This window comes from Kogia breviceps, chromosome 3 (genome assembly GCF_026419965.1).
Source record: "Kogia breviceps isolate mKogBre1 chromosome 3, mKogBre1 haplotype 1, whole genome shotgun sequence".
Lineage (NCBI taxonomy): Eukaryota > Metazoa > Chordata > Mammalia > Artiodactyla > Physeteridae > Kogia > Kogia breviceps.
Window position 1 is genome coordinate 94,219,123 of NC_081312.1, and position 27,687 is coordinate 94,246,809.

The 27,687-nt window shown below is 40.2% G+C and overlaps 1 protein-coding gene across 6 annotated transcripts in view; it reads left to right on the top strand.

Annotated features, from left to right (window-relative positions):
* The window catches only part of AP4E1 (adaptor related protein complex 4 subunit epsilon 1), a 94,455-nt gene extending 66,768 nt beyond the window's left edge, over window positions 1–27,687 (top strand). For 2 of the 6 annotated variants that reach the window (XM_067029243.1, XM_067029246.1), the window contains 3 exons: window positions 168–291; window positions 26,943–27,071; window positions 27,547–27,687. In XM_067029243.1, coding sequence (XP_066885344.1) covers window positions 168–291; window positions 26,943–27,067 — 249 coding nt within the window. In that variant the 3' untranslated portion in view covers window positions 27,068–27,071; window positions 27,547–27,687. Of the gene's footprint in view, window positions 1–167; window positions 2,425–23,732; window positions 23,914–26,942; window positions 27,072–27,546 lie in introns of those variants that run through there. The other 4 variants (XM_067029244.1, XM_067029247.1, XM_059057886.2 and 1 more) reach the window with 3 other exon arrangements.

A 27,687-nucleotide genomic window follows, 5' to 3' on the forward strand; every position in this document is an offset into this window, starting at 1 on the left:
ACTCTTCAGTAATTAGATAGGCATTAGCTAAAAAAGAGCAGAAGCAATTGGAATGGGATGAAAAGTGTAATATTACAGCCCCAAAGAATGTCATCTAATTGGTTAAAAGTAAAGATAACTGCTCTTTCTGTATGATATTCAGAGAAAACTTTATGGGCTTCCGACAGGTTAGAGCATGGATCGATCCTCAGTTGCCTGTCCCTATCCCCTGCTTTCATCCTGGCATGACCAGAGCATTCAAAGCAGAGTGTTTTGTTTCTGTATTCCTCTCCTCAAGATGCAAGAAACACGGTAAGTCAGGTGGTGACTTAGTGTCCAAAGACTCTGAGTCTCCTGGCCATCTCTGTATTGTGTATCCTAAAACACAAAGCTAGATCAGAAATGGTATTTAAATCTCACTGATGCCTCTTGTTGGCTGTACTGTGTAGCAGAAAAAATGTTCTGAGACTTGAAACCCCATCTTTGGGCCACAGAAGGTAAAGGAGGTTTAAATGCCTCACACCCACTGCAGTAACTAAAAAGAAGGGTGGCCTGCAGCCAAATGGACTGGAGTTAATGATTATATGAAAGTTACTTGTTATGTGTGTGCATAATGAGAGACTATGAGCTTTTTATGGTTAGGAACCAGGTGTGTATTTTTTTATGTCCCTTTTGCCTGGTGCCTGACAGTCACTCAGTTTATTGAATGAATGACTAAAGAGACCTGTTCCCTCAAAATAAGTAATCTGAGACCAGGTAATATCCAGGGATTGATTTTAGTGAGCCTGTGGCTCTCCCAGAAATAAAGAAAAGTGATCTGATCTGGTTTATAGATGTAAGTCAGCAGAAAAGCTTTCTAGTTAAAATAGCTCTTGCCAGTTTGTACCAGGTTGGAGAGAGGAAATATGACCACTTGATGAGAACCTTACCAGCTTAAGGCTAAGTCCCATGAGAATTTGCCATGTCATTTAAGAGATCTCTGCAAATGCAGTGTGATTACAGCTAGAAATTATGACTTGGAGAATGGGGACTTTGATGTCCATGAAGTTTTACTGGTCTAGAAGAACTTGTTCTAGGACAGGAAGCAGTAGACATTTGGTCAGTGAAGTTAAAGATAGGGAGCTAATGAATATGATAAGGCAGATTTACCAGCTAAATTAGTATCACTTACTTCTTTAGCAAAGTAAGAACTGATAATGAGAGAGACAACTATATTGACATTAGTAAGGTCAATAGTATCAGGAAAGTTGGGAAAGAACTGCCCCTCAGGGATAAAGCACAGGAAAAGGAGTTATTTAAAAGGAAATGTGTTTCATTTGCATCACACGGGAAACTTTAAGGATCCAGGATAGGAGGATACCCACAAAAATGAGTCCCAGAAAACGGTGAAAACGTAAAGATTGTGGCCTGGATGCAGAGCAGATGGGCCTACGAGTGGGGAGAGTCAAACATGTTTACCTATAATGCTGAAAAAATAGTGGGTCCTCGTAAGTGGTTGCAGCTAGTTTATGGGCGTTTTTCCAAGAGAGGGAATCAATTTCCTTTAGTTATTTTAAACTGTTTTCCTAAGTGGATGTGTACTTTTCCTTTCTTAAAACATTAAGTTGCCAATGTGACTAAATGGCTGACTTCAGGAAGTTTTTTCCCTGATGGGGTCTGACAGGACTTATGCCAAATGGTTAGAGACTAGAGCCTAGAGATTATTTGTGCTTCAGTGAGAGAAAAGTAATTAGAAATTTGTTTGCACATCTCCACCCTTTATATTATGTGACAAATAGGAACAGAGGCAAGGCTTATATGTTCTTAGGGAGAGGCATTTGGTCTGATTTGCTACCACATAATTTAATAAAGGTAAGGGCAATGTCAGTGACTAGAACAAACTGGTCCTCATTGATGATGGATATCAAGATGTAAGAATTTAGTTTTTTCATCTTAGTTGATGGTTGATGGGGTTAAATAGAAGAGTTTTTGTGAGCTAGGGGAAAGGTGAAATGATTTGAACCCAAATATTGGACCAGTCTTCACCTACAGAAGTGATAGGAGTGTCTTTTGTTACTCATAAGGAGCCTTTTTGAGCACACCTGAGTTAATGCTAATGAGGTGACTTTGGAGTGGGGCCCACACACAGCCTCAGAAAGGGGCTGGACATCAGAAAGAACAAGTGATTAGACAGTTAAAACTTTCACCCCTACCCACTGACCTCAAGGAAGGGGAAGGTTTGGAGGCTGGAGATTAAGCTCTAAAAAAACTATTGAACAAAGGGATTTGATGAGCTTCTGTGTTAGTGAATGCATCACATCCTGGGAGGGGACACAGCCCAGTTCCAGTGAGGACAGAAATTACTGTGCTTGGGACCCTTCTGTTTCTCAGTCTGTGTACCTCTTCATCTGGCTGTTCATCTGTATCCTTTAATTAATATCCTTTATAATAAACTGATAAATGTAAGTAAGTGTTTGTCTGAATTCTTTGAGCCACTCTAGCAAATTAATTGAACCGGAGAAGTGGGTTGTGGGACCTTCCAGTTTATAGTCATTGGGTCATTAGCAAAGGTGACAACCTGGACTTGTGATTGGTGTCTGAAGTGGGGCAGTCCTGTGAAGCAGCATTTAATTTCTAAGATCTGATGCCATCTCCAGGTAGATAGTGTCAGAATTGAGTTAATTTGTAGGACAGCCAGTGTGTGTCCACTTAGAATTGGAATTGCTTGGTGGTGTGGGGAAACAGATGGCATCAATTGACCAAAAAAGAAAAAGTACATATTTAGGTTGTGCAGTGTGATTCTTTTCAAGTTGTCCAACATGATGATTTAATATATATTGTGAAATGATTACCACAATCAAGTTAATTAACACATCCATCACTTCACATACTTGTGTGTGTGTGTGGTGAGAACACTTAAGGTCTTAGCAAATTTCAAATGTACAATATGAATACTACTAAGTATAATCATCATGCTATCCACTAGACAGGGGACCTTTTTAAAAATCTCATACCCTAGACAATAATCAGATTCTCTGAGGGGTCAGACATAGGCTCCAGTTATTGTTTAACTCCACAGGTAATTACAACATGCAGCCAAATTTGAGAACCCCAGTTTTAGATGCTGTCTCACCCCATGCTTCCTCAGTGAGATTTTTTTTTTTTTGGTTGTGTTTTCCCCACACTCCTTCCTGCAGTGGGAATTGATTAAAAGTAATTAGCTATTGAGTGGGAGGTAAGTAATGGCATTATTTGGAAAGATTGAGTAGGTACAGAGGAGGAATCTTGTGTGAATATATAAAAAGCTGTAGGTCCTATGGCAGTATCAGCTTAGTGTTTGAATTTAGCAAGCATAGGTTTGCTCTTAAAATGATAGAGTGGTAGGATTTGAGAGATGAGGGTCTCTCAAGTCCAAGTGGGAAAGTACTGTAGAAATCATTAGGTAACTTGAAAATTGAAGTTGGATCGTCAAATTTTAATTCTTGGCTTTACTAATTACTAATTTGTGCCTTTGGGTAAATTACTTAAACACTCTGTGCCCTAGTTCTCATCTGTATAATGGGGATAATAATAATACCTACCTTATAGGGTTACTGTGATATGAGGTAATGCACATAGTGTTTCATGTGATCATAATCTTATCAGTTTCTTATATCAGCTTATTAACATCATTATGGAAAAAAAGAAAACGGGACAGTACAGATGAAGGAAAGAGGATCCAGATAAAAGTGAAATTTAGCAGAGTCAGAAAACATCAGAAAGCAAGTTGCCGTATTTTTTAACATTATAGAAAAAACAGAAAAAAGAAAGCTTTGTGAAGTTAGAAAAGCTATTGTCAAGTATGTCTCTAAATATTTAGGAAAATAGTTTTATAAAATAAGCAACAGAAAAATACTCTGGTTAACTCCCATATAAACTTATTATGAGAGAGAGAGAGACATTAAGACGTGGGATAATATCCCTACAGAAAATAAAAGCACACTAGTGTAACATGCTCACAAAATAGACCAAACTGTTAACCTACTGTTTCAGAACAAGCTAGATGAAATTATTTATTTATTTATTTATTTATTGTTTTATTTTATTTTTGGCTGTGTTGGGTCTTCATTGCTGCGTGTGGGCTTTCTCTAGTTGCAGGGAGCGGGGACTACTCATCGTTGTGGTGCGTGGGCTTCTCGTGGTAGCTTCTCTTGTTGCAGAGCACGGGCTCTAAGCACGCAGGCTCAGTAGTTGTGGCACACGGGCTCAGTAGTTGTGACCTGTGAGCTCTAGAGCGCAGGCTCAGTAGTTGTGGTGCATGGGCTTAGTTGCTCCATGGCATGTGGGATCTTCCTGGACCAGGGCTTGAACCCATGTCGCCTGCATTGGCAGGCGGATTCTTAACCACTGCGCCACCAGGGAAGCCCTAGATGAAATTTTAAAAATGATTTAAGATGTGAAAGAACAGCATATATTAGTACTGTATAAACTCAGAAATGTGACAGAAATTAGGGAAGAAATAAAAATTAAAAATTTCAGAACTGTAAACTAAACTAGAAGAAACACAAACGTGAATAAACACAAAAAATAATGCCTTAAAGGAAATAGAGGATGAAAATGAGGATTTTTTTTAAAAAAATTATTTTATTTATTTAGTTTTGGCTGCATTGGGTCTTCATTGCTGCGCGCGTGCTTTCTCTAGTTGCAGTGAGCGGGGGCTACTCTTTGCGGTGCATGGGCTTCTCATTGTGGTGGCCTCTCTTGTTGTGGAACATGGGCCCTAGGTATGCAGGCTTCAGTAGTTGTAGCATGTGGGCTCAGTAGTTGTGGCTCACAGGCTCTAGAGCACAAGCTCAGCAGTTGTGGTGACCAACTAAGCATGGGCTTAGTTGTTCCGCGGCATGTGGGATCTTCCCAGATCAGGGCTTGAACCTGTGTCCCCTGCATTAGCAGGTGGATTCTCAACCACTGCACCACCAGGGAAGCCTGAGGATATTTTTAAACTAAATGAAATAGAGGTAAATATTCAAGAGAAAGTATCATATATTGAAGATAGGCAAAGAACGTCCAACATATGGATTATAGGAGCTCCTGAAGAAGAAATCCAAAGCACAGGACCAAAACAAATCCTAAACAGGGTAACTCAAGGGGACATTCCTGAAAGTACAATTTAAAAAAAAAATTTCTGGCTAGAGGGAGTACACTGTATACCTGAGACTATTAACTGATAAACACTAAGACAAGACATTCTAGTAAGATTACTAAACTCTTTTAAAAATAGAAAAAATTCCTTAGTCATCTAAGAAAAAATAGCAAGAAACTTATAAAGAAGTCACATTGTTATCAGACTGACACATGCTTATACCAGAAGAAAATAGGATAATATATTTTAGATACTTAAAGGAAGATGTGAACCAACGATTTTACAATCAGTAAAACTGATCTCCAAGTTTAAAGAGAACAAACTGCTATCAACATATAAATAGTCAGGGAGTATTGTTCCTATGAACCCTTCCAGAGGAAGCTACTAGAGAATGAGATTCATAAGGACTGGTTGTGAGCATTGAATGTATGGTTGTTTGTAGAACTAGGAATAAATGAGAATTAAAAGGGAGAAGGTATAATATATAATGGCTATATGCACTAACAATGCATATACAGTACAACTGAAAGAAAGGGAAATATAAAAAGCATATGCAAAATCAAAAAAATGTTTTGTAATTGTAACAGTAGTGATAGTATTATCTGAGACTCTGTGTAATGTGGGATAAAACAAATGAGTGATTATGGGGTATATCAATTTTATCATAGTCTGTATCCTTGAGACCAGGATTCTCAAAGTGGAGGAAAGTAAATACAAATATAATATAGAAGATGGTGAATAAATTCTGTAGTTCCCGTTTTGTGTTGAGGATACACACACACACACAAACACACACACACACACACACACACACACACTCCCTTAACTGCCTGGATTATGGTCCTGAAGTGTAACACTATTTCCCACTAAAAGAAACTAAGGCTTCTCAAAGAAATGATTGATTCCAGGTCTGGGACAGAAAGTATGTGAGATGAGCCTGAAATATCTTTTATACCAGGTAACAAGGAATCTATCAAAGACCAGTAAAGTCATAACAAAGAACACAGTAGCTAGCTTGAAGAGGCTCCCGCTGGCCAAAAATGAGATAATTTGAGCTTCAATGTAGGTATGCATTGAAATCCAAATATGCTTAAACCCTTGAGTTCATAATGCTTACTGTTGGAGGACTGTAGGGAATAAATTCATTGTTGAAAACTAGCAAATGAAGAGATTAAACCATTGGATAGCCAAATGGTAGATAAAGAGAAGCATCTCTTAATAAACTATTCCTGCTAATGAAAAACAAATGATAGAATATGTATACTTTGCAATCTTCCGTGAATTAATGGATCTAGGTATTGAACACTAAAGACTGTTAATACCACAGAGAAAGGCAACTAGCTGTTTTGTGCCTCCCAATGAAAGAATACAAATCACCTACAATCTTAACCAAAGTGGTAGAATAGTATGAGTTTGTTAAGTCTCTGGATAAAGTTGCCAGCTTGCAACTCACTATACAGAGGAGACAGGAATAAGTTAAACTGTATCACAAGTTTGCAGTCAGCAAAATTCAGACTGTGGAAAACCCTAGAGACCTTCAACAGATAAGGAAAAGAGATGGAATGGAATCTTTGGATTAAAAGAGATACATATCAAGTTTCTTAAAAATGGGCAAGACTAAACTATAGTGTCTAGGGATGCATAGTTGATTATTAAAACTAAAAGAAATGCAAGGAAGTAATTGTAATAAATGTTGGGTGATGTTACTTTGGGGCAGGGAGGAGATTGTGGTTGAAATTGGGCCCACTGAGTGGCTTTTTGGGTGGTTGGCAAAGTATTATTTCTTGACCTGGGAGGTATTACAACAGTTTCCCCCTTATTAATCATTTATTAAGTTAAAAGCAAAAATAAACAAATGGGACCTAATCAGACTTACAAGCTTTTGCATAGCAAAGGAAACCATAGGGCTTCCCTGGTGGTGCAGTGGTTGAGAGTCTGCCTGCCGATGCAGGGGACACAGGTTCGTGCCCCGGTTCGGGAAGATCCCACATGCCGCGGAGCGGCTGGGCCCATGAGCCATGGCCGCTGAGCCTGCGCGTCCAGAGCCTGTGCTCCACAACGGGAGAGGCCACAACAGTGAGAGGCCCGTGTACCGGAAAAAAAAAAGGAAACCATAAAAAAAAAATGAAAAGACAACCTATGAACTGAGAGAAAATATTTTCAAAATGGTGCAACCAACAAGGGCTTAATTTCCAAAATACAAGAACAGCTCATACAATTCAGTAACAAAAAACCCCAAACAACCCAATTGAAAAAATGGGCAGAAGATCTAAATAGGCATTTCTCCAAAGAAGACATACAAATGGCTAATAGACACATGAAAAGATGTTCATATCACTAATTATTAGAGAAATGCAAATCAAAACTACAATGAGGTATCACCTCACACCAGTCAGAATGGCTGTCATTAAAAAGTCTACTAATGGACTTCCCTGGTGGCGCAGTGGTTGAGAATCCGCCTGCCGATGCAGGAGACACGGGTTCGTGCCCTGGTCCGGGAAGATCCCACATGCCGCGGAGCAACTGAGCCCGTGAGCCATGGCCGCTGGGCCTGCGCGTCCGGAGCCTGTGCTCCGCAACGGGAGAGGCCACAACAGTGAGAGGCCCGCATACCGCAAAAAAAAAAAAAAAAAAGAAGTCTACTAATAACAAATGCTGGAGAGGGTGTGGAGAAAAGGGAACCCTCTTAAACTGTTGGTAGGAATGTAAATTGGTGCAGCCACTATGGAAAACAGTACTGGAGGTTCCTCAAAAAACTAAAAATAGAGTTGCCATATGATCTAGCAATCCCACTCCTGGGCATATACCCAGACAAAACTATAATTTGAAAAGATACATGCACTCCTGTGTTCATAGCAGCACTATTCAGTATAGCCAAGACATGGCAACAACCTAAATGTCCATCAAAAGATGAATGGATAAAGAAGATGTGGTATATATGTACAATGGGATACTACTCAGCTATGAAAAACAATGAAATAGGGCTTCCCTGGTGGCGCAGTGGTTGAGAGTCCGCCTGCCGATGCAGGGGATACGGGTTCGTGCCCCGGTACGGGAAGATCCCACATGCCGCGGAGCGGCTGGGCCCGTGAGCCATGGCCGCTGAGCCTGCGCGTCCGGAGCCTGTGCCCCGCAACGGGAGAGGCCACAGCAGTGAGAGGCCCGCGTACCACAAAAAAAAAAAAAAAAAAAAAAAACACAATGAAATAGTGCCATTTGCAGCAACATGGATAGACCTAGAGATTATCATACTAAATGAAGTAAGTCAGAAAGAGAAAGATAAATACGATATGATATCACTTATATGTGGAATATAAAACTATGACACAAATGAACTTATCTACGAAACAGAAACAGACCTACAGACACAGAGAACAGACTTGTGGTTGCCAAGGGGGAGGGGGGATTGGGAAGGGAAAGATTGGCAGTTTGGGATTAGCAGATGCAAACTGTTACATGTAGGATGGATAAGCAGCAAGGTCCTGTTGTATAGCACAGGGAAATATATTCAATATCCTGTGATAAACCATAATGGAAAAGAATATGATAAATATATATATATATATATATATATATATATAACTGATTCAGTTTGCTGTACAGGAGAAATTAACATTGTAAATCAAATATACTTCAATAAAATTTGAAAAAATATTAAGTTATCCATTTGTATAGTGTGGTTTTCTGTATCTATGTTTTATTTTACTGTTTAAAAAGGGGTTTCCAAAAAAAGATTGTAGGTCATTAAGATGCCCCTAGTAATGAAGTTTGAGCCACTTTCTATAATGATCAGTTTTTTCATATCATATTTTTGCTTATTATTAATCTATGCTTTGTCTTTCTTGGAGAATATGGGAGCAGCAAGACTACCACTATCATTGGAGAAGGAAACACACCAGTTGCTCAGCTTTAATTTCTCCTTTTCCAGAGACTTTTCAAATTGAACCATCCATGATGTGATGGTTCTTTGTTCAGCATATTTCATTCCCCTTCTCCTTTCTCCTTCCATTCTTGTTGGTATGGCCAATGGAATGTTAGTGAATGTAATACAAGCAGAAGTCTTAAGTGCATATGTGGTTTGGCTGGGCTCTTGTATGATGGTGATTTGCTATGAGGAGAGTTTGTGCCTGTAGCTGATGCTCCTTCAGTGGCATGCCCTACTCTTTGCTCATTAAGTGGCTGGATAAAGAATCTGGTGAAAGTCTCCAGAAAGGAGACAATGGAGCCACTGGCTAAAAGAAGCTTGAGTCCCTGAATGAGGCAGAGTTCTTTTCCCAATTAACCTCCTTGGACTGTAACCTGAATTTACAATAAGTCTTGGGTTGTGTTAAGCCACTGTGGCTTTTGGGTTTGTTGCAACACCTAATATTACCCTGACTAATGCAGCTGCATAGACTTATGCTGTCTAATATGTTAGCCACTAGCCACATGTGGTAACTGTGCCCTTGAAATGTGACTAGTCAGGACTGAGATGTATTTTCAGTATAAAATAAGCATTGGATTTTAAAAACTTAGTACAAAAATATAAAATATTAAAATTTTATATTAACAATATTGAAATTATCAAATATATTAGACTGAAAAAAAAATACTACTAAAATTTTACCTATTTTTATTTTTAATGTGGCTACTAGAAAATTTAAATTTAAATATGTGACTACATTATATTTCTATGGAAGTGTTATCTTGGAACTAACATTCAACCAAGATCTCAATTTATAGACCTACAAAGATAAACTCTAGAAAAAACAATCAGTGATTATTCCTTCTTTGCTGCTAATCCTAACATTAAATCCATTATCCTTAATCTTTAATGGCAATTCCAAGAGAATTATGTCTTCTTAAAAGGAAGATTTCAGGGACTTGCCTGGCAATCCAGTGGTTAAGACTCCACGCTTCTAGTGCAGGGAGTGTTGGATCGATCCCTGGTCAGAGAACTAAGATCCCACGTGCTGCGTGGCATGGCCAAAACATAAATAGTAGTAATAATAATAATAATAATAATAATAAAAGGAAGAATTTCCCTCAACTTCTGGAAGAATTTGATATCTGTTTGTTCTTGTCTTTGTCTCCTTCCTATGTCTAACTTACCTTTGTCTAAACTGCTATTAATGTGTTTTTCAATTCAGACATAATATTTAAATCTCTAGAAGTTCCATTTGGGTCCTTTTTATATCTTCATGTTCTCTCTTCATCATGCTCAGGTTTTCTCCTAGTTTCTTAAACATATGGAGTGTAATTTTATTTATTTTTATTTTTTATTTATTTTTTTAAGATTATTTTATTTTATTTTTGGCTGCGTTGGGTCTTAGTTGCAGCACACAGGATCTTCGTTGAGGCATGTGGAATCTTTTGTAGTGGCATGCGGGCTTCTCTCTAGTTGTGGCATATGGGTTTTCTCTTCTGTAGTTGTGGTGTGCAGGCTCCAGGGTGCGTGGACTCTGTAGTTGTGGCACATGGGTTCCAGAGCACGTGGGCTCTCTAGTTGAGGCATGTGGGCTCAGTAGTTGTGGCGCACGGTCTTAGTTGCCCCGCAGCATGTGGGATCTTAGTTCCCCGACCAGGGATCGAACCAGCATCCCCTGGATTGGAAGGCGGATTCTTTACCACTGGACCACCAGGGAAGTCCCTGGAGTGTATTTTTGATAGCTGTTGTAATGTCTTTTTTGAATAATTCCGGCATCTCTTGTCATTTCTGTGTTTGTTTCAGGGTCCAGAGTGCTAACCATTATACATGGGGACTGCGTCTGTTTCTATTGATTGTATTTTCTCCTGTTATTGGTTACATTTTTCTGCCTTTTTGCATGCCTGGTTTTTTTTTTTTTTTTTACATGCCAGACATTGTGAATTTTAGCTTGTTGGGTGCTAGATTTTACTATATTCTTTTACATGGTGTTTCGGTTTGTTCTGGTGCTTGATTAAGGTACTTGGAATCGGATTGATCTTTTCAAGACCTGCCTTTAAGGTTTATTAGGCTTGGTCCAGAACAATCTTTAGTCTAAGGTTAGTTTATGCTCCCTAAGGCAACACCTTTCTGAGGATTCTTCCTCTGTGTCACGAGGGCACTTTGGCTGGTGAAACATAAACTATTTCTATCCCCAAATATAGCCATCCTGGCCTCCCTGAACTCTTAGAACTTTTCCTCCCTATCCTGTGCCCTGGAAACTGCTTCCAGGTAGTAAGGTGGAACAATCACAGGGCTTGCCTTGCTTTTGTTCCCCTTCTTTCAGGGATATGAGAGTCTTTTGCTGGTTGTTTCTCAAAGTCTAAACAAATCATGATTTCATATAATTTCTCCACTTCCTAGTTATTTAAGGCAAGAGGATAAATTCAGTTCTTGTTACTCTTGGCTGAAAGAGGTAGTGCCCTAGCCAGGTTTTGATTTCATGAAGGACACATTCCTACCCTATTCTAGGGATTCCTGAGGCACTTGATCAAATTCAGTATAAAATTTGGAAAGGAGAGGCATGTGTCACTCTTTGTAGACACAGAATCCTCCTCTATATGTTTTAGTTTTGGCCAGGTTATTAAAGATAATGAACCTATAATTAGGGAGTGCAGTTAGCATCAAATGGGAGAGCCCCTTATTGTGGCAGCTAAGTGTTGATTAAGAAAACAGAGTAGAGGGCTTCCCTGGTGGCGCAGTGGTTGAGAGTCCACCTGCGGATGCAGGGGACATGGGTTCGTGCCCCGGTCCGGGAAGATACCACATGCAGCGGAGCGGCTGGGCCCGTGAGCCATGGCCGCTGAGCCTGCGCGTCCGGAGCCTGTGCTCCGCAACGGGCGAGGCCGCAACAGTGAGAGGCCCGTGTACCGCAAAAAAAAAATAAATAAAAATTTTTAAAAAAAAACAGAGTAGAGTAGAAGAGGACTTCTTAAATCTTCCCATCAGAGTGAAGCCTCTGAAGACTTGCATCAACAGACAACAGACATTGCCAGGCAGGCCAGAAGGGCACAAGCAGAGGCTTTTGCTGGAATAACTCCACTCCAGGCTAAAAAGTCCAGTATCGGCAGTGGTATTTGGGAGTGTTCTTTGTGGGGGAATACTGTGGACTTTGAACTACTGATTTGTCTTTGAATAGTAGGTATTTTGGGGAGTGAGGGAGCAGGGGAGAGGGTTGTTGTTTCTCAAACTTTCCTTCCCAGGACATGAAACTTATAAATGTTGAAAGTGTTGTCAGCTCCTGGGCTGTCCAACAGAGTATACCTTCCCAACCTCTTTCAAGGGCAGAAGTCAGAAAAGTAGGATATTCATGAAGAGTTGTCCCTGTAGTGTCATAGGTCTTACCAGTATTGGCATTTCTGTTAGTTGTTTTTTTTAAAGTAAATTGTTTCTCAACTAAAATATTTCTTGGTTTAAGAAGTACTATTACTTGTCTGAGTTTCTCTTGTGAAGTTGGCTACCAAAGTCATTGCAGGTTTGTCCTTTGTGCATAGAAGATAAGGAATGGCATGTGCCATCACTTCCTCTTCTGAGGTTGGGGTGGACATCCCTCCTGCCCCTGGATTCAGGACTCAGCTTCAGAATCCTTTCTGCCATAGCACTTCGGGCATCCACTGCTAGTTAGTCTGAGTTGCCACTCAGAATGAAACTTATTTGTCCTCTCTGTTTTAAAGAGTACAAAGTTGGTTTAAAATATCAGCCTCCGGGACTTCCTTGGTGGTCCAGTGCCTAAGACGCCACGCTTCCACTGCAGGGGGCATGGGTTCAGTCCCTGGTCAGGAAACTAAGATCCTGCATGCTGCGTGACACAGCTAAAATAAAATAAAATTAAAATGTCAACTTCCCTTACATTAGGGGGTTCCCAACTTGTATTCTGCAAGCTCCTCTATATAATTTATCTACTATCTATAAGACTTTCTACCCCTAATTAAATCGAAAAGGGCTCCAACGAAAAGTAATTTGTCATCAAAACAACCAGAAAACATTTACTGAGTGCCACTGGATCAGAGGTTTGTTCCAAACACTATCATGGGCTTAATCTCCCTAAAGCCCTGAAGACAGATATTATTTTCCTGTTTTATTGATGAGGAAACTGAGGCTCAGAGAGGTAACGTGACTTGCCTAAGGTCACACAGATATCTAGCAGTAGAGTTAGGACTTAGATTGGGATTTTATGATTGTCCTTGAATACCATCTGCCTGTTTTCTTATTTCCTTTTTTTTTCTTTCACACCTCTTGGCTTTGGTGAGGAGCAGCTGGCCCTTTGGGTGTTCTGCCAATAGAAGGTGCCATAACTTCCGTGAGCAGATTGACAAGCCTGTCACTGGGAGGGATTTTCTTTTTCTACTGGAGAGAGACACATTTAGCTTTTTCTTTTCTTGGTTACTTCCAGATTTGGAGCCATTCTGAATGATAAAAGTCCAGCTAGTCTAAAGAAAATTGAGAAATTACAGTAATTTCTTTTTACTTTAGATTAATTTGGCAGGAAATTATATAATGCTGTGATTATTTTATTTAATTGAAACAGGTAATTGTGAAGCCAGAGGAAAACTATGTTTAACAAATTAATCATTGGTAATTGATTATTCACTGGTATTTTTTTTTTGGTTTTGTTTTTTATTAGGAGAATAATCACCACCAAAAATGAGTGATAAGCAGATTAATCCAGCATACATCCACAGATACACACACACACAGGTACATATATAATTATTTAATGAAATAAAGAATTATTTCAGCCACATCAGCTTGAGATCCTCTTAATATTAAGTTTCTTGGCCATTGTGCCCTGACTGCTCTCAACAGGGCATAGTATAGCATCATCAGACCACCCAGGGCCTCAGGACCAGAGGTCAGGGGATGCATATCTCTCTCTGGGGCAGGGCAGTCTGTCTGAGGCTAGATATGAGGCTTTACTGTGGGTCCGGGGAGGTGCTGTTGCCAGTCCAGAAGCCCAGAGAGGAGAGGGAGCAAGTGCCAGTTGTCATACCAGGCTTCTCATGCTTCTTCCCAGACCTCATACTAGAGAACAGAGCGGGACACGACCTCTGGAGGATTGGAGCTGCAGGAATAGAGCAAGTGGGGGTAATCCTCCCTCCTTCTCTTCCTCCTCCCTTTATTTCTTCCCTTTCATCATTCAAGCACCTTTTATAAGTCAGTTATGTGCTAGTTCCTGGGGAATGAGACCGGGTCTTTGCCCTTAGGGAGTTCTCGGTTTGGGGGAACTATCCAATGGCAGAGAGCAGTGGTGGTAGGGACACAGGTAACTGCAGGAGCCCCACAGTGTGTTCAGAGGGGACCTTCTCCTCTGTAAGGGTGCAATGTCCTGGTTCCTCAGGGTACAGAGGAGCTATTACCTGTTACTCTGGATTATTTCTTTCTAAGTAGGGTGATCATATAATCTGTGGTGGAAACTAAGACACTTAAAAGTGAATGATGACTTAAATATAATTTGAATTATATAATTTTTGAAATATTCATTGATGAACAAATTGCTTTTGTTATATTGGTGGATTAATAAAATAAAAAACTATTTTCAGCAAATTTGGGGGAGAAAAACAACACAAATCTATGTATATCAAAGTAAAAGTTTATGTCTTTACACTGATTATCTGATCATTAAAAAGAAATAACATAAGCAGAATTATTTTTCTTGGAACATATTCACATTTCCTAGCCATTTCTGTCCCAAGACATGTCACTGGTGTTTTTCTGAAGAATGCATTGAAAGATATGTTATTAATTTTTTTCTCAAAGTTGCCTCTAATCTTCTTCAGAGTTGCATTTTATAGTTAATAAGTTTGAAATTGTTGATAATATTCTCTGAAGACTATATATGTTTGTTAAATTTTAGCATTTTTTGTTGAGATGTAATTCATATAACATAATATCCATCATTTTAAAGTGTACAATTCAGTGTTTTTTAGTATATTAACTATGTTGAACAATCATCACCACTATCTAGTTTGCATCAACCCCAAAAGAAACCCCATGCCAATTATCAGTTAGTACCAATTTTGCCGTCTCCCCAGCCTTTGACAACCACTAATGTTATTTCGTACCTATGGATTTGCCTATTCTGGACATTTAATAAAAATGGAATCATACCATATGTGGTCTTTTGTGTCTGTCTACTTTCACTTAGCATAAGGTTCATCCATGTTGTAGCATTTAACAATACTTATTGTTAATATTCCATTGTATGGATATACCACATTTAGTTTATCCACTCCAGTTGATGGACATTTGGATTGTTTCTACATTTTGGCTATTATGAATAATGCTACTGTGAACATTTGTGTATAAATTTTTACATGAATATATGTTTGCAGTTCTCCTAGGTATACACCTAGGAGTATAATTGCTGGGTCATATGGTAACTCTATATTGAACTTTTTGAGGAACTGCCACATGGTTTCCCACAGTGGCTGCACCATTTTACATCCCCACCAGCAATGCATGAGGCTTCAGATTTCTCCACATCCTCATCAGCACTTGTTATTGTCTGTTATTTTTGTTATATCTAGTGTGTGAAGTGGGTAAAGTGATATGTCGTTGTGGTTTTGATTTGCATTTCCCTAATTCTAATGATGTTGAGCATCTTTTCATGTGCTTAACATCACGTCTTTTCTGGAGAAATGTCTGTTAACCTTTGGCCAATTTTGAAACTAGGTTATTTGTTGTTTTATTGTTTAGTTATGAGTCCTTTATATATTATGGATGCCTGACCCTTATCAGAGGATTTGCAAATACTGTCCACATTCTGTGGGTTGTCTTTTCACTTTCTTAATAGTGTCTTTTGAAAGCACAAAAGCTTTTAATTTTGATGAATCCAGTTTATCTATTTTTTTGTTCAATTGCTTGTGCATTTGGTGACATATTTAAGAAATCATTGACTAATCTAAGGTCATGCAGGTTTTTCCCCTATAATTCCTTCTAAGAGTTTTATAGTTTTACCTCTTAATAATACTTTATTAAAAGGTGAAAATTCCAGGACATATGCTGAAAAGATGTGATACCAGGACAAGCATATATTGAGGTTGTCCTTGGCAAACCAAGGATATATGGTCGCCCTACCTCTGATGGACTGGGGGAGAGAGGCAGCTGGGGCAAGGGTTGATCAAATTCATTTCTCTCCTTTACGTTTATTCAAAGACCTGAAAGGACTCAACATTTCTTTAATGCCAAATGGGATCTAGACTGAGTTCCATGGGGGTACAGTGGCTTACTTTAATCTTTTATGTAATCTATAAAGAGATCTTCACCCCCAGGCTGGGAATCCTGAAAAAGGGGGTTACATGGAAATGGAAGTGAGAACATGCCTAAAATCTACTTCAAATTTTTATTCAAAAATGGATACCCTAGCTCTTGAGAGTTAATAACATTGCCTCTTTTCATGGTCCCTTCAGCCCTAGGGATTGGTGGCAGTTGGGGTTCATGTCATTGCCAATCTATGGGGTGCATTAATGTACCCTGTTAGGCTTCTCAACCTTCATCAACTTGATAATCAATTCCCTGTACCAAATTCTCTCATTTGAAATGTCTGGAGTGCTTTCTATTTTCTTGACTGAACCTTGATTGATTCAGAGCTCTTCTCTATTTTCTTTTTGTCATAATCTTTAGGTGCTTAATGTTGCCCACTTCATTCCATTATGGTAATCTACTTAGGGTTAATGCGCTATCCCTTCCTGGGTTTTCTGTATTTTATATACCTTGTCCTCTATCAAAACTTGCCCCATCAATATTCCATTACATTGTTTTCCAAGAAAACAGCCAGCTAGCTATGTGACCTACAGCTGTGCCAAGTTGTTAGGCATGATAATGGATTACTGTGTATGCTTCTCAGGAATATTTAAACTTTGCACAGAAATGTATGGCAATATGATGCTTTACTCAAAAGAAAGAGTCCCAATGTTAGAATTTTAGGCTTTTCCCTAGGAACTCCTAAAACTTCACCGAGTGTGTGGTGCTTACATTAAGTTGGTCCCTTCTGCTGAGAGACTACCATTTTCTCAAACGGACCAGAATTTGGGAAGCCAGAAGTGGAACAAGATGGGCTCAGAGAGACCATAGATTGAAAACAGCAGGAAATTTTCTGTTATTTGTTTTTCTGAAGTGGGCTTCCAAGCAAGGTCTGCTGATAAACAGAATAGCTAAGTCCTGTTCTCTAGGGGTAAAATTGTAGCATGGAGGAGGAATTCGGGTTAATGGCTCAGGAGAGGGCAGGGATGGTCAGATGGAGAAATGACAGGGCAGGCAATTGTGTTTGAGCTCCGAAGCAATCAGGTTCTAGTTCTTGTAGGGAACAAGGATAGAAAGAGGAAGCAGAAGGGGAAGCAGAAGCAAACGCGCAACTTTGTGAATCCTCAACTGCCTCAAGACAGCCTGAGATAGGACTTGCTACAACCTGAGAACAACAGAAACCACTGTTTACCTGGGCAGGTGACAATGACCACACCCTTTTATATGAAGCCTTGGCTGCCTCCCTCCAGGATCAGCCTGCCCTTAAACAGTCATCCAGAAATTCCCCAGAGAAAGGAGTAATGTCAAATAAAGTGACCTACAGTGAGGGATTCTTCCAAAACCCGAAAAGCTATTACCCAAAATAGGCATCCAACATAGTCATTTATGACTTGCCATAAATACCAGCACTAGCAATATTATCTTCATATGAGGAGTTGACCTCATAGTGCTTTAGAAAGTTACAACATTATAAATATCTACGAATATGTTATTTCATCTGCTTCGTAATTTGTCTGCTCCAACAGAGTTCTGGCCAATTTTAGAAGTTTCCATGTAAATATATGAATATAGTGGTAACAAGATAATGAAAACAGAACAAAATGAGGTCAAGTATCACATTTCATCCACAAACATTATGATAGAATGAAATTGTTTAATGGGTGATTAAAGTAATGTGTGTGTGTGTGTGTGTGTGTGTGTGTGTGTGTGTGTGTGTGTGTGTGTGTGTGTGGTGGAAGTGGGGTGGGGGGAAATGATGTGTGTATAGCCACCAGGCTAAAAGAGAGAAAGGATGCCTAAATACGGAATGCAAGGAGCAGACATCTTTAGAACCTCTTTCTCCCCCTCTCTGGTTAATGGTGTTCATCTTTAGAAATGATTTGGTGGTGACCTAACAGACTAGATTCAGCACACTTATGTACATATAAATTTAAACTGGCACTTTAACAGTAACACAAAATGTTGCTTTATAACACTCAGTGCCCTGTGACTCTGGAAGTGTGCCATTAAAGGAAATTAATTCTGAAATGGAGTTGGTTCCCATCTATTGTCACTAAAAGTCATTTAGGTGGAAATGAACAGTTTGGGGTTGACTCTGTGAAGGTGTTAATTAAGGGAGCAAATAAAGAAATGGGTTAACAATTATTGCTCATGCCAGTTTTCTGAAAAAATATGCGTGGGGTCTGATCTGTGATTCTCTCTTCTCTGAGTTTGGAATCCTCTCCTGCTCCCAGTTACTTTTCCAGCTATTTGAGATTTTCTGGGGAACCTTCTTGATGGCTTTGGTTCCCAGGTATGCTACAGGTTTGGAGCTGGCAGATTTCAGGTTGAGGAGGTTCAAGTTCAATACCCAGGAGACACATCGGAGGGTTCAGCTGCTGTTTGAATGTCCATGTTGTATAGGTAAATTGGTGACAGGGTAGATTAAAAAACTACTGCTTAATGGTTTGCTGGCAACTGATTTCCTCCAGACTTCCTTTCAAAGGCTCAAAGTGAACTCAATAATATTATTTCTAGGAAGAAGTGGAAGTAAAGGTGGTAAGGGTATTGATTTGAGACTAGGAGAGATGCCTAGGTCTGGAAAACTTGGTTCTTCCTCCTCCTGAGACTTCTGTTTATAAGGGCAGGAGATGTGGCTTTACAGAGCAGGTATCTGCCATATAATCTGCTTTGGAAGTAAGCAGCAACAAAGGGGGAATGAAAAAAAAATCTAATTTACCATTTAGTCTAAAATAAAACAAAACTATACCTTATTTCTCAACAGTTCTTTAAGTTTATTTTATTTTTTGTAATGTGGTAGCTCCAGGACCACTTTGGATAGTGAATACCAGTGACCAACACCTTTTAAGTGCCTCCTGCTTGAGTGTTTGTTCTCTCTTGTCCTGGTTCATTGGAAACTCAGCAACCTCTGGGCCTTTTTACAAAGCATAATTGGGGGCTTACAAAGAAAGAAGATGGAGTTAAGAGCATTCACAAGTAAATTCACCCAACAACTGCTATAAGGGGTGTAGGTAAGCACACACCAGATATTCAGGAAGGTTTGAAGGCTGAAGTGAGATGCAGTGAGCTTATTATAGAACCTGGTGGAGCTCAAGGAACCATTTCTGAGATAAACATCCTTATTCAAATGCCACAGACACACTGTTCCCCTCAACAGCGAGACTTGAGGCCCAGCAGTTTTTATGCTAGAGCAGAAGATTTGGGTCAGAATCAAAGTTTTAAAGACTTTTTATTGAAGAAGTTAAAAGATTCATTGGCCAGCAGCCAAGTGTAGTCTGATTTGTTTGCATTTCCTCTGGGAACTCACAGGCAAGCAAGGAATTGGCCAGCCAAGACTGTGAGGGTTACTCACTCCCCTGTGGGCCTTTTCTCCCTGGGCATTTACAAGGTGGGGGAGGAGAGCCTGGGGAACTCTTTCCTCACAAAGGCCCAGTTCAGCAGCCCAGTCAAGCTGCAGTTCTCTTCAGGGTAAAGAAGCCTGCAGTCTCCCCTCCCATCAACCCAGTGTTTATTAGTCCACAAGTGAGACCAACATCACTCAGAGGGTGAGAGGCAGTGAGGGGAGAGATGGGAGCCGACATGTCACCACTTCTCTCTACCAGTCATGGTCTTAGGACCTGCTCCAGGCTCAGAGGTATCAAGCATGCACGCTCATGGACTGGTTTTCCTTGTTCAAGTTCTTGCAGATGTTAAGTTTTGCCAAGAATCTTTCAAACAACTCTACTGTCCGTAGTTAACTCAGAGAGCTTGGGGGAAATTTGTTGACAGAATTTAACTTTAAAAAAATGAAAAAAAACCAAACCCAAAACTTGGTATGGTTTTGGGATTTAGAAAAGAAGGTGCTGGTATATCCACACATGTGTACACACACACACACACACACACACACAGCATGAAGATCCCTCTCTTTTTCTCAGGAATTTGATCACATTGGTAGAAAATTAGGCAAAAATGTAACCGGATATATGACTGCACGAAGATGAGGAGGAGGAGTTGAGAGATTTAAAGAGGTGGGTCCTTGGTTCTCTGGGACCAATAAATCTTGACATGTGGCTGATGCCCCTTGCTGAGGAATTCATGACCTCTTCCATAGTCTGAACACCCAGGTAGGGGGTGGAACAGGAAAACTGGAACTCCTGCATATATAGATGTGCTAGGGCATGGGGTGAACAGACTGGGGACCCAAGGGTGAATGTGCCAAGGAGGATTCTGGGAAGGTGGTGGAGTAAGAAGCAACAGGAAATCTGTTTCCCCACCTAGAATAACAATTGCACTGGCAGAATTTGTCTTACATAACTATTTTGGAACTCTGGAGTTTATTGAATAAGGCTTGTCACTTGCAGGGGAAGACTTGGAAGGTTAATTTTGCTCAGTTTCAGCCCTTAGCACAGTAGTAGCTACCCATTCCCTATCCCCAGCCACATGGCAGGCAGCTGTGCACGTGTCCCTGTAGCATCTTACGCACAGCTTGCAGGAACCAAGGTGGGCAAAAAGGACCCTTTCTTCCAAATATCGGGGATGTATGCTCTGATCACTGATTGTTCCTTCTGGTCACAGAAGTGCAGGTGATCATTGTCATACCTCCCACCATTGCTGTAAGTCCCTCATCTTCCAGCTGATGTGACTTCTAGGGGATTTAGAGAACTGGCACCTTCCCCTCTTCATATTTCTCTTTTTTCCTTTTTGGGAGCCAGGTATCAAAACAAGGACATTCAAAATCACCTTCACATATGGGGAAAATTAGAAAGTGACTATACATGCCCAGGGAAAAGTGCAAGCTCAGAAAGGACCTGAGAAGACCTTAGGTTTATACCTCAGGCTTGGCACAGAGACAGCCTATGACAATAAAGCAACAACAACAACAAAATCCAGCAATCTCTGGGAAAGGGGAGAACATGATTTCCAAAGTTAACACATTATTAGATTCAAATGTCCAGTTTTCAACAAAAAAATCATCATCCAAGAATCCTATATCTGGCTAAACTGTTCTTCAGAAGTGAGGTAGAAATTAAGACGTTCCCAGAAAAACAAAAGCTAAGGGAGTTTGTTAACACTAGACCCACCCTGGAAGAAATGCTCAAGGGAGTCCTGCAGGGTGAAATTAAAAGACACTAGGCAGGGCTTCCCTGGTGACACAGTGGTTAAGAATACACCTGCCAATGCAGGGGACACAGGTTCGAGCCCTGGACTGGGAAAATCCCACATGCTGCGGAGCAACTAAGCCCGTGCGCCACAACTACTGAGCCTGTGCTCTAGAGCCCGTGAGCCACAATCACTGAAGCCCATGTGCCTAGAGCCCGTGCTCCGCAACAAAAGAAGCCACCGCAATGAGAAGCCCGCGCACTGCAATGAAGAGTAGCCCCCGCTCACTGCAACTAAAGAAAGCCTACACACAGCAACAAAGACTCAAGGCAGCCAAAAAAAAAAAAAATACACTAGGCAGTAACTTGAAGCTGTATGAAGAAGTAAAGATCTCAATAGCCGTAAATATATGGGCAATTATAAAAGCTAATATTAATGTAACAATAATTTGTAACTCCGCTTTTTGTTTTCTACATGATTTAAGGACTAGTACATTTAAAAGAATTATTTGTTTATGTTTTGAGGGACACAGTGCATAAAGATGTCATTTTGTGACATCAACAACTGAAAGGGGTGGGGTCAGAGCTGTAAAGGAGCAGAGTTTTTGTATGTTATTGAGGTTAAACTAGTATAAATTCAAATTAGAGTATTATAACTTTAAGATGTCAAATGTAATCCCCAGGGTAACCACAAAGAAAATAGTTATACACAAAAGGAAATGAGAAAGAATTTTAACATTTCACTACAAAATATCAACTAAACAAAAGAAGAAAGAAATGCAGGAAATGAGGGACAAAAAGCTATAAGGCATATAGAAAACAAATAGCAAAAGGACAGAAGTAAGTCCCTCCTTATCAGTAACTACTTTAAATGTAAATAGATTAAACTCTCCAATCAAAAGACAGAGATTGGCAGAATGGATAAAAACACATTATCCAACTATATGCTGTTTACAAAAGACTCACGTCAGTTCCAAAGACACAAATACATTGAGAGTGAAAGGATGGAAAAAGATACTTCATGCAAATAGAAACCAAAACAGAGCAGGAGTGGCTATACTAATATCAGACAAAATAGATTTTAAATCTAAAAATGTTACAAGAGACAAAGAAGGACATTGTATATTGATAAAAGGTTCAATACAGCAAGAAGATATGACAGTTATAAACATTTATGCACTTAATAGCAGACCATCAAAAGCCATGAAGCAAAACCTGATAGAGTCAAAGAGAGAAATAGATGGTTCTACAATACTAGTTGGAGACTTTAGTACCCACTCTTCCTTACACTTAGCTGAATCTGCCCCCCTTCCGCCCATGCAGAGGCTGATGAGGCTTGTCTTCAATGCAGAGGATGCTTAAGGCCCAACCTGGTTCAGCATAATGAGTCTTAGTCATGGGTGTCATCAGGATTTGTTTGCTTTGAATCTACAATCATAGGGCAATTCCAATATTGAGGAATTATTGTTTATAATATTTGGTGGGGGAGGGGCGAGCCACTTTTATATTGCTAATAAGGTGAGGTGGGGTTGGGAGGTGATAGCTAAAGGGTACCAGGTTTCTTTTTGAGGTGATGAAAATGTTGTAAAATTGACTGTGGTTATGGTTGCACAAAACTGTGAATATACCCAAAGCCACTGAATTCTACACTTTAAGTAGGTGAATTGTATGTTACGTGAATTATATTTCAATAAAGCTATTTTTTAAAAGGTGAGTTCATAGACTTAGAGAACGAACTTACAGTTACCAGTGGGGAAGGGTGGGAGGGAGGGATAGACTGGGAATTTGGGTTTGACATTTACACACTGCTATATTTAAAATAAAATGCCTAAAAAAATAAAAAATAAAACGGTGAGTTCACAACACCAAGGTGCATGGAATATACTGTGTAAAGATATGTATTAAAGATTCAAACAATGTGGAGGAAGGTTTTGAGAATTCCATAAAATGTCCCATTTGTTGGGGGAATGGCTTTATTAATATATTTTTAAATAATTCTGATAGTTTCCCATGATATTTAACTCAAATCGGTAATGACTTATTCATGACTTTGCATATTACCCTGTTATCTCTACAGAGATACATTACTGGAGTTGGACACGTTTCAGCTTGAAATGTATGTCTCAGTAAAAGATCAGTCCTAACATTGAATAGCAGTGGGCCCCTGCTAAGCTGGTGACTGGCTGACTACCTGGGCCCACATTGTGCAGTTCACTGGTCTTTGTGGTTTTTACCTTGCATTTTCTGGCTTAAAGCTTTTCCCTTCTGAAATCACCAATTTAGATCTACAGTCAAAAATTTTTTTTTAATTGAAGTATAGTTGATTTACAGTATTGTGTTAGTTTCAAGTGTACAGCATAGTGATTCAGTTTTGTTTGTTTTGCAGATTATATTCCATTATAGGTTATTACAAGATATTGAATATAATTCCCTGTGGTATACAGTAAGTCCTTGTTGCTTATCTATTTTATGTATAGCAATTTGTATCTGTTAAACCCAAACCCCTTATTTGTCCCTCCCGCCCTCCTCTCCCCTTTGGTAACCATAAATTTTTTTCTACGTCTGTGAGTCTGTTTCTGTTTTGTATATACATTCGTGTTATTTTTAATTTTTTAAAATTTTATTTATTTATTTTTATTTTTGGCTGCGTTGGGTCTTCGTTGCTGTGCGCGGGAATTCTATAGTTGCAGAGAGTGGGGGCTACTCTTCCTTGTGGTGTTGTGCAGGCTTCTCATTGTGGTGGCTTCTCTTGTTGCGCAGCACGGGCTCTAGGTGTGCAGGCTTCAGTAGCTGTGGCTTGTGGGCTCTAGAGCTCTGGCTCAGTAGTTGTGGCGCACGGGCTTAGTTGCTCCGCAGCATGTGGGATCTTCCCGGACCAGGGCTTGAACCCATGTCCCCTGCATTGGCAGGTGTATTCTTAACCACTGTGCCACCAGGGAAGCCCTGTATTATTTTTTAGATTCCACATATGAGTGGTATCATATAGTATTTGTCTTTGTCTGTCTGACTTATTTCACTAAGCATAATATTCTCTAGGTCCATTAACCCCTAGTTGGCCTCATCATTTGCAAATATTTTCTCCTATTCTGTAGGTTGTCTTTTCATTTTGTTGAAGGTTTCCGTTGCTGTGCAAAAGCTTTTAAGTTTAATTATGTCCCACTTGTTCATTTTTGCTTTTATTTCTTTTGCCTTGGGAGACTGATCTAAGAAAATATTGCAACAATTTATGTCAGAGAATGTTTTGCCTATGTTCTCTGCTAGGAGTTTTATGGTGTCATGTCTTATATTTAGGTCTTCAAACCATTTTGAGTTTATTTTTGTATATAGCTTAAGGGAGTGTTCTAATTTCATTGATTTACACGTAGCTGTCCAGTTTTCTCAACACCACTTGTTGAAGACACTGTCTTTTCTCCATTGTATATTCTTCTCTCCTTTGTCATAGATTAATTGACTGTAGGTATGTGGGTTTATTTCTGGGTTCTCTATTTTATTCCATTGAACTATATGTCTGTTTTTGTGCCAGTACCACACTGTTTTGATTACTGTAGCTTTGTAGTATAGTCTGATGTCTGGAAGGGGTAGGCCTCCAGCCTTGTTCTTTTTCCTCAGGATTTCTTTGGCAATTCTGGGCCTTTGTGGTTCTATATAAATTTCAGGATTATTTATTCTAGTTCTGTGAAAAATGTTACGGGTATTTTGATAGGGATTGCATTAAATCTGTAGATTGCTTTTGGTAGTATGGCCATTTAAACAATATTAATTCTTCCAATCCAAGAGCATGGAATATCTTTCCATTTCTTTGAATTGTCTTCAATTTTCTTTCTTTTTTAAAAATTAATTATTTTTTTTAAAATTTCTTGGTTTTCTTTTTTTTTTTTCGGTACGTGGGCCTCTCCCATTGCAGAGCACAGGCTCCGGACGCGCAGGCTCAGTGGCCATGGCTCACGGGCCCAGCTGCTCCGCAGCATGTGGGATCTTCCCTGACTGGGGCACGAACCTGCGTCCCCTGCATCGGCAGGCCGACTCTCAACCACTGCACCACCAAGGAAGCCCTCTTTTTTTAAAATAAATTTATTTATTTTATTTATTTATTTTTGGCTGCGTTGGGTTTTCGTTGCTGTGCACGGGCTTTCTCTAGTTGTGGCGAGTGGGGACTACTCTTCGTTGCGGTGCGTGGGCTTCTCATTGCGGTGGCTTCTCTTGTTGTGGAGCATGGGCTGTAGGCACGTGGCCTTCAGTAGTTGCGGCACACAGGCTAGTTGTGGCTCACGGGCTGTAGAGCACAGGCTCAGTAGTTGTGGCACACGGGCTTGGTTGCTCTGTGGCATGTGGGATCTTCCTGGACCAGGGATGGAACCCATGTCCCCTGAATTGGCAGGTGGATTCTCAACCACCATGCCACCAGGAAAGACCCTCTCTCTTTTTAAAATTTTTATTGGAGTATAGTTGATTTACAGTATTGTGTTAGTTGTCTTGAATTTTCTTTATCAGTGTTTTATAGTTTTCAGCATATAAGTCTTTGGACTCCTTGGTTAGGTTTATTCTTAGATTTTTTTGTTTGTCTGTTTTTGTTTTTGTTTTTACTTTCTATGCTCAAAGATCTTGAAGAGAATCATTGGGGTGTCATTTCTCAGTCCATTTGGAAGTATTGCTTCATTTAAATAATGAATAGCTTCACTTCTAAGAAACATACAATATAGAAATGTGCAGAGCTTCTTCCCTCTTATGATGCTCGGAATGTGAAATTTTGGAACTGGAAGGATTCTTAGAGACCTTGTGCAACTCTCTGTTTTTACAGTTGAGGAAACTAAGGCCCAGAGAAGTGAAGTATTGATACAAGGAAATCACCAGGTATTGGGCAAGCTGAGACTAAACCTCTTGACTCATGGCTTGTTTCATATTCTATACCTTCTGCTGCCTATGAAAGCTGAAAAGAAAATAAACCCCAAAATACTCATCTCCCTGGTCTCCCCAAACCCAAACTCAACAACCTGTTTCTAAAATCAAGTTGTAACTGTTTCTGAATCACAGAGCAGGGGTAGCCCCATCCTATCACTGAGGAAGTGTGACCCTCTCAGCAGGGAAGCTGCTGCTCTGACAGGTGGAAGGACCCCAATTACCCACCAGGGACCAGCCCACAAGCTCTTCCTTCACAAGTGACAGAGGCTGGAAGAGTGCTGTCTCCCTCCATAAAGTAGGCTAATTGCGGCTTCCTTGCTAGCCTCCGCACTCGCTCTGTGCCGAGCTCTGTCTCCCACCCAGCTCCTCCTTAAGGCGGAGCCAAACCCCAGACTCCCTTGTCCCAGGAGCTGGTCCAGAAAGGCCTTAGAGTCAGCAAGAGGAGCTCTGTACCACAGCCTGGGGGACCCTGGCTGCCCAAGCTCCAGCTTCCTGGGTGAGTGGCCAGACCTCTCCTCTGTAGAGACCTGCCCCAGCTCAGCATAGAAAGGACAAGGTAGGGAAAGGACAGGTTAGTAGTGTCACTGAGGAATATATGAATATACCCCTTTACCAATATAATGAGAATATACCAGTGCTGGAGGTAAGGTGTGAAAGAGAGCTTGCTCTGGCTGACCACTCCTTCTTCTGACACTAGGAGGAATTCTGAGTGTCATGTGCCTTAAGTTCAGACAAGAAATAAGCTCCTGGGATCCTGGGACCACACAACTGACGCCTGGGCCTCTGCACTCCAACAGGTGCTGCTGGATTGGGAGAGTATGAGCAGGTACAGGTGACTTTTCTTCACAAGGAGGTTTTGCAAGTTTTCTCCACTCTTCCCTTCCTTGGGAGGAGCAGTGCCTGGTGTGTCCAACGATGGCCTCTTGTGCTTTGAGATTTATTATCAGAATTGCCAGGATGGGTTGGTCAATTCTTTGATTACTTATGGTAGCTTTTTCTGGCCAGTTTTCAAAGGGAAGGCAGGACATATGGGATCCCACCTCTTTCTGTAGAAGGCCTATGTGTCCCCCAGACACAGGTTCACCCCTCAACCTTTGAGCCCCCCAAAATGAGTCACCGTCAAGGGCAGGGTGACAGTCATTCATTCTCTGCAAGCCTATACTTTCATATGTTGTAGCAACATTTCTCAAAATGAAGAACTCATGGATGCCCAAGCTATGCCTGCAGACCTCTAGGGGATGCCCAGGCCTAGTTAGAGAAACTCATTAAGTTAAATTCTTTTCTTTCACTTGATCAATCAGCATGAACAATACTGTAAACGCAAAGAGAAACTCGGACCCTGAAGACAGATGGCACCACGTGGCTATAAGTTAGTCATCCCTATGTGACTCAGAAGGTACTGAGGCTGATTTTGATTTTTAAAAAAATATATTTATTTATTT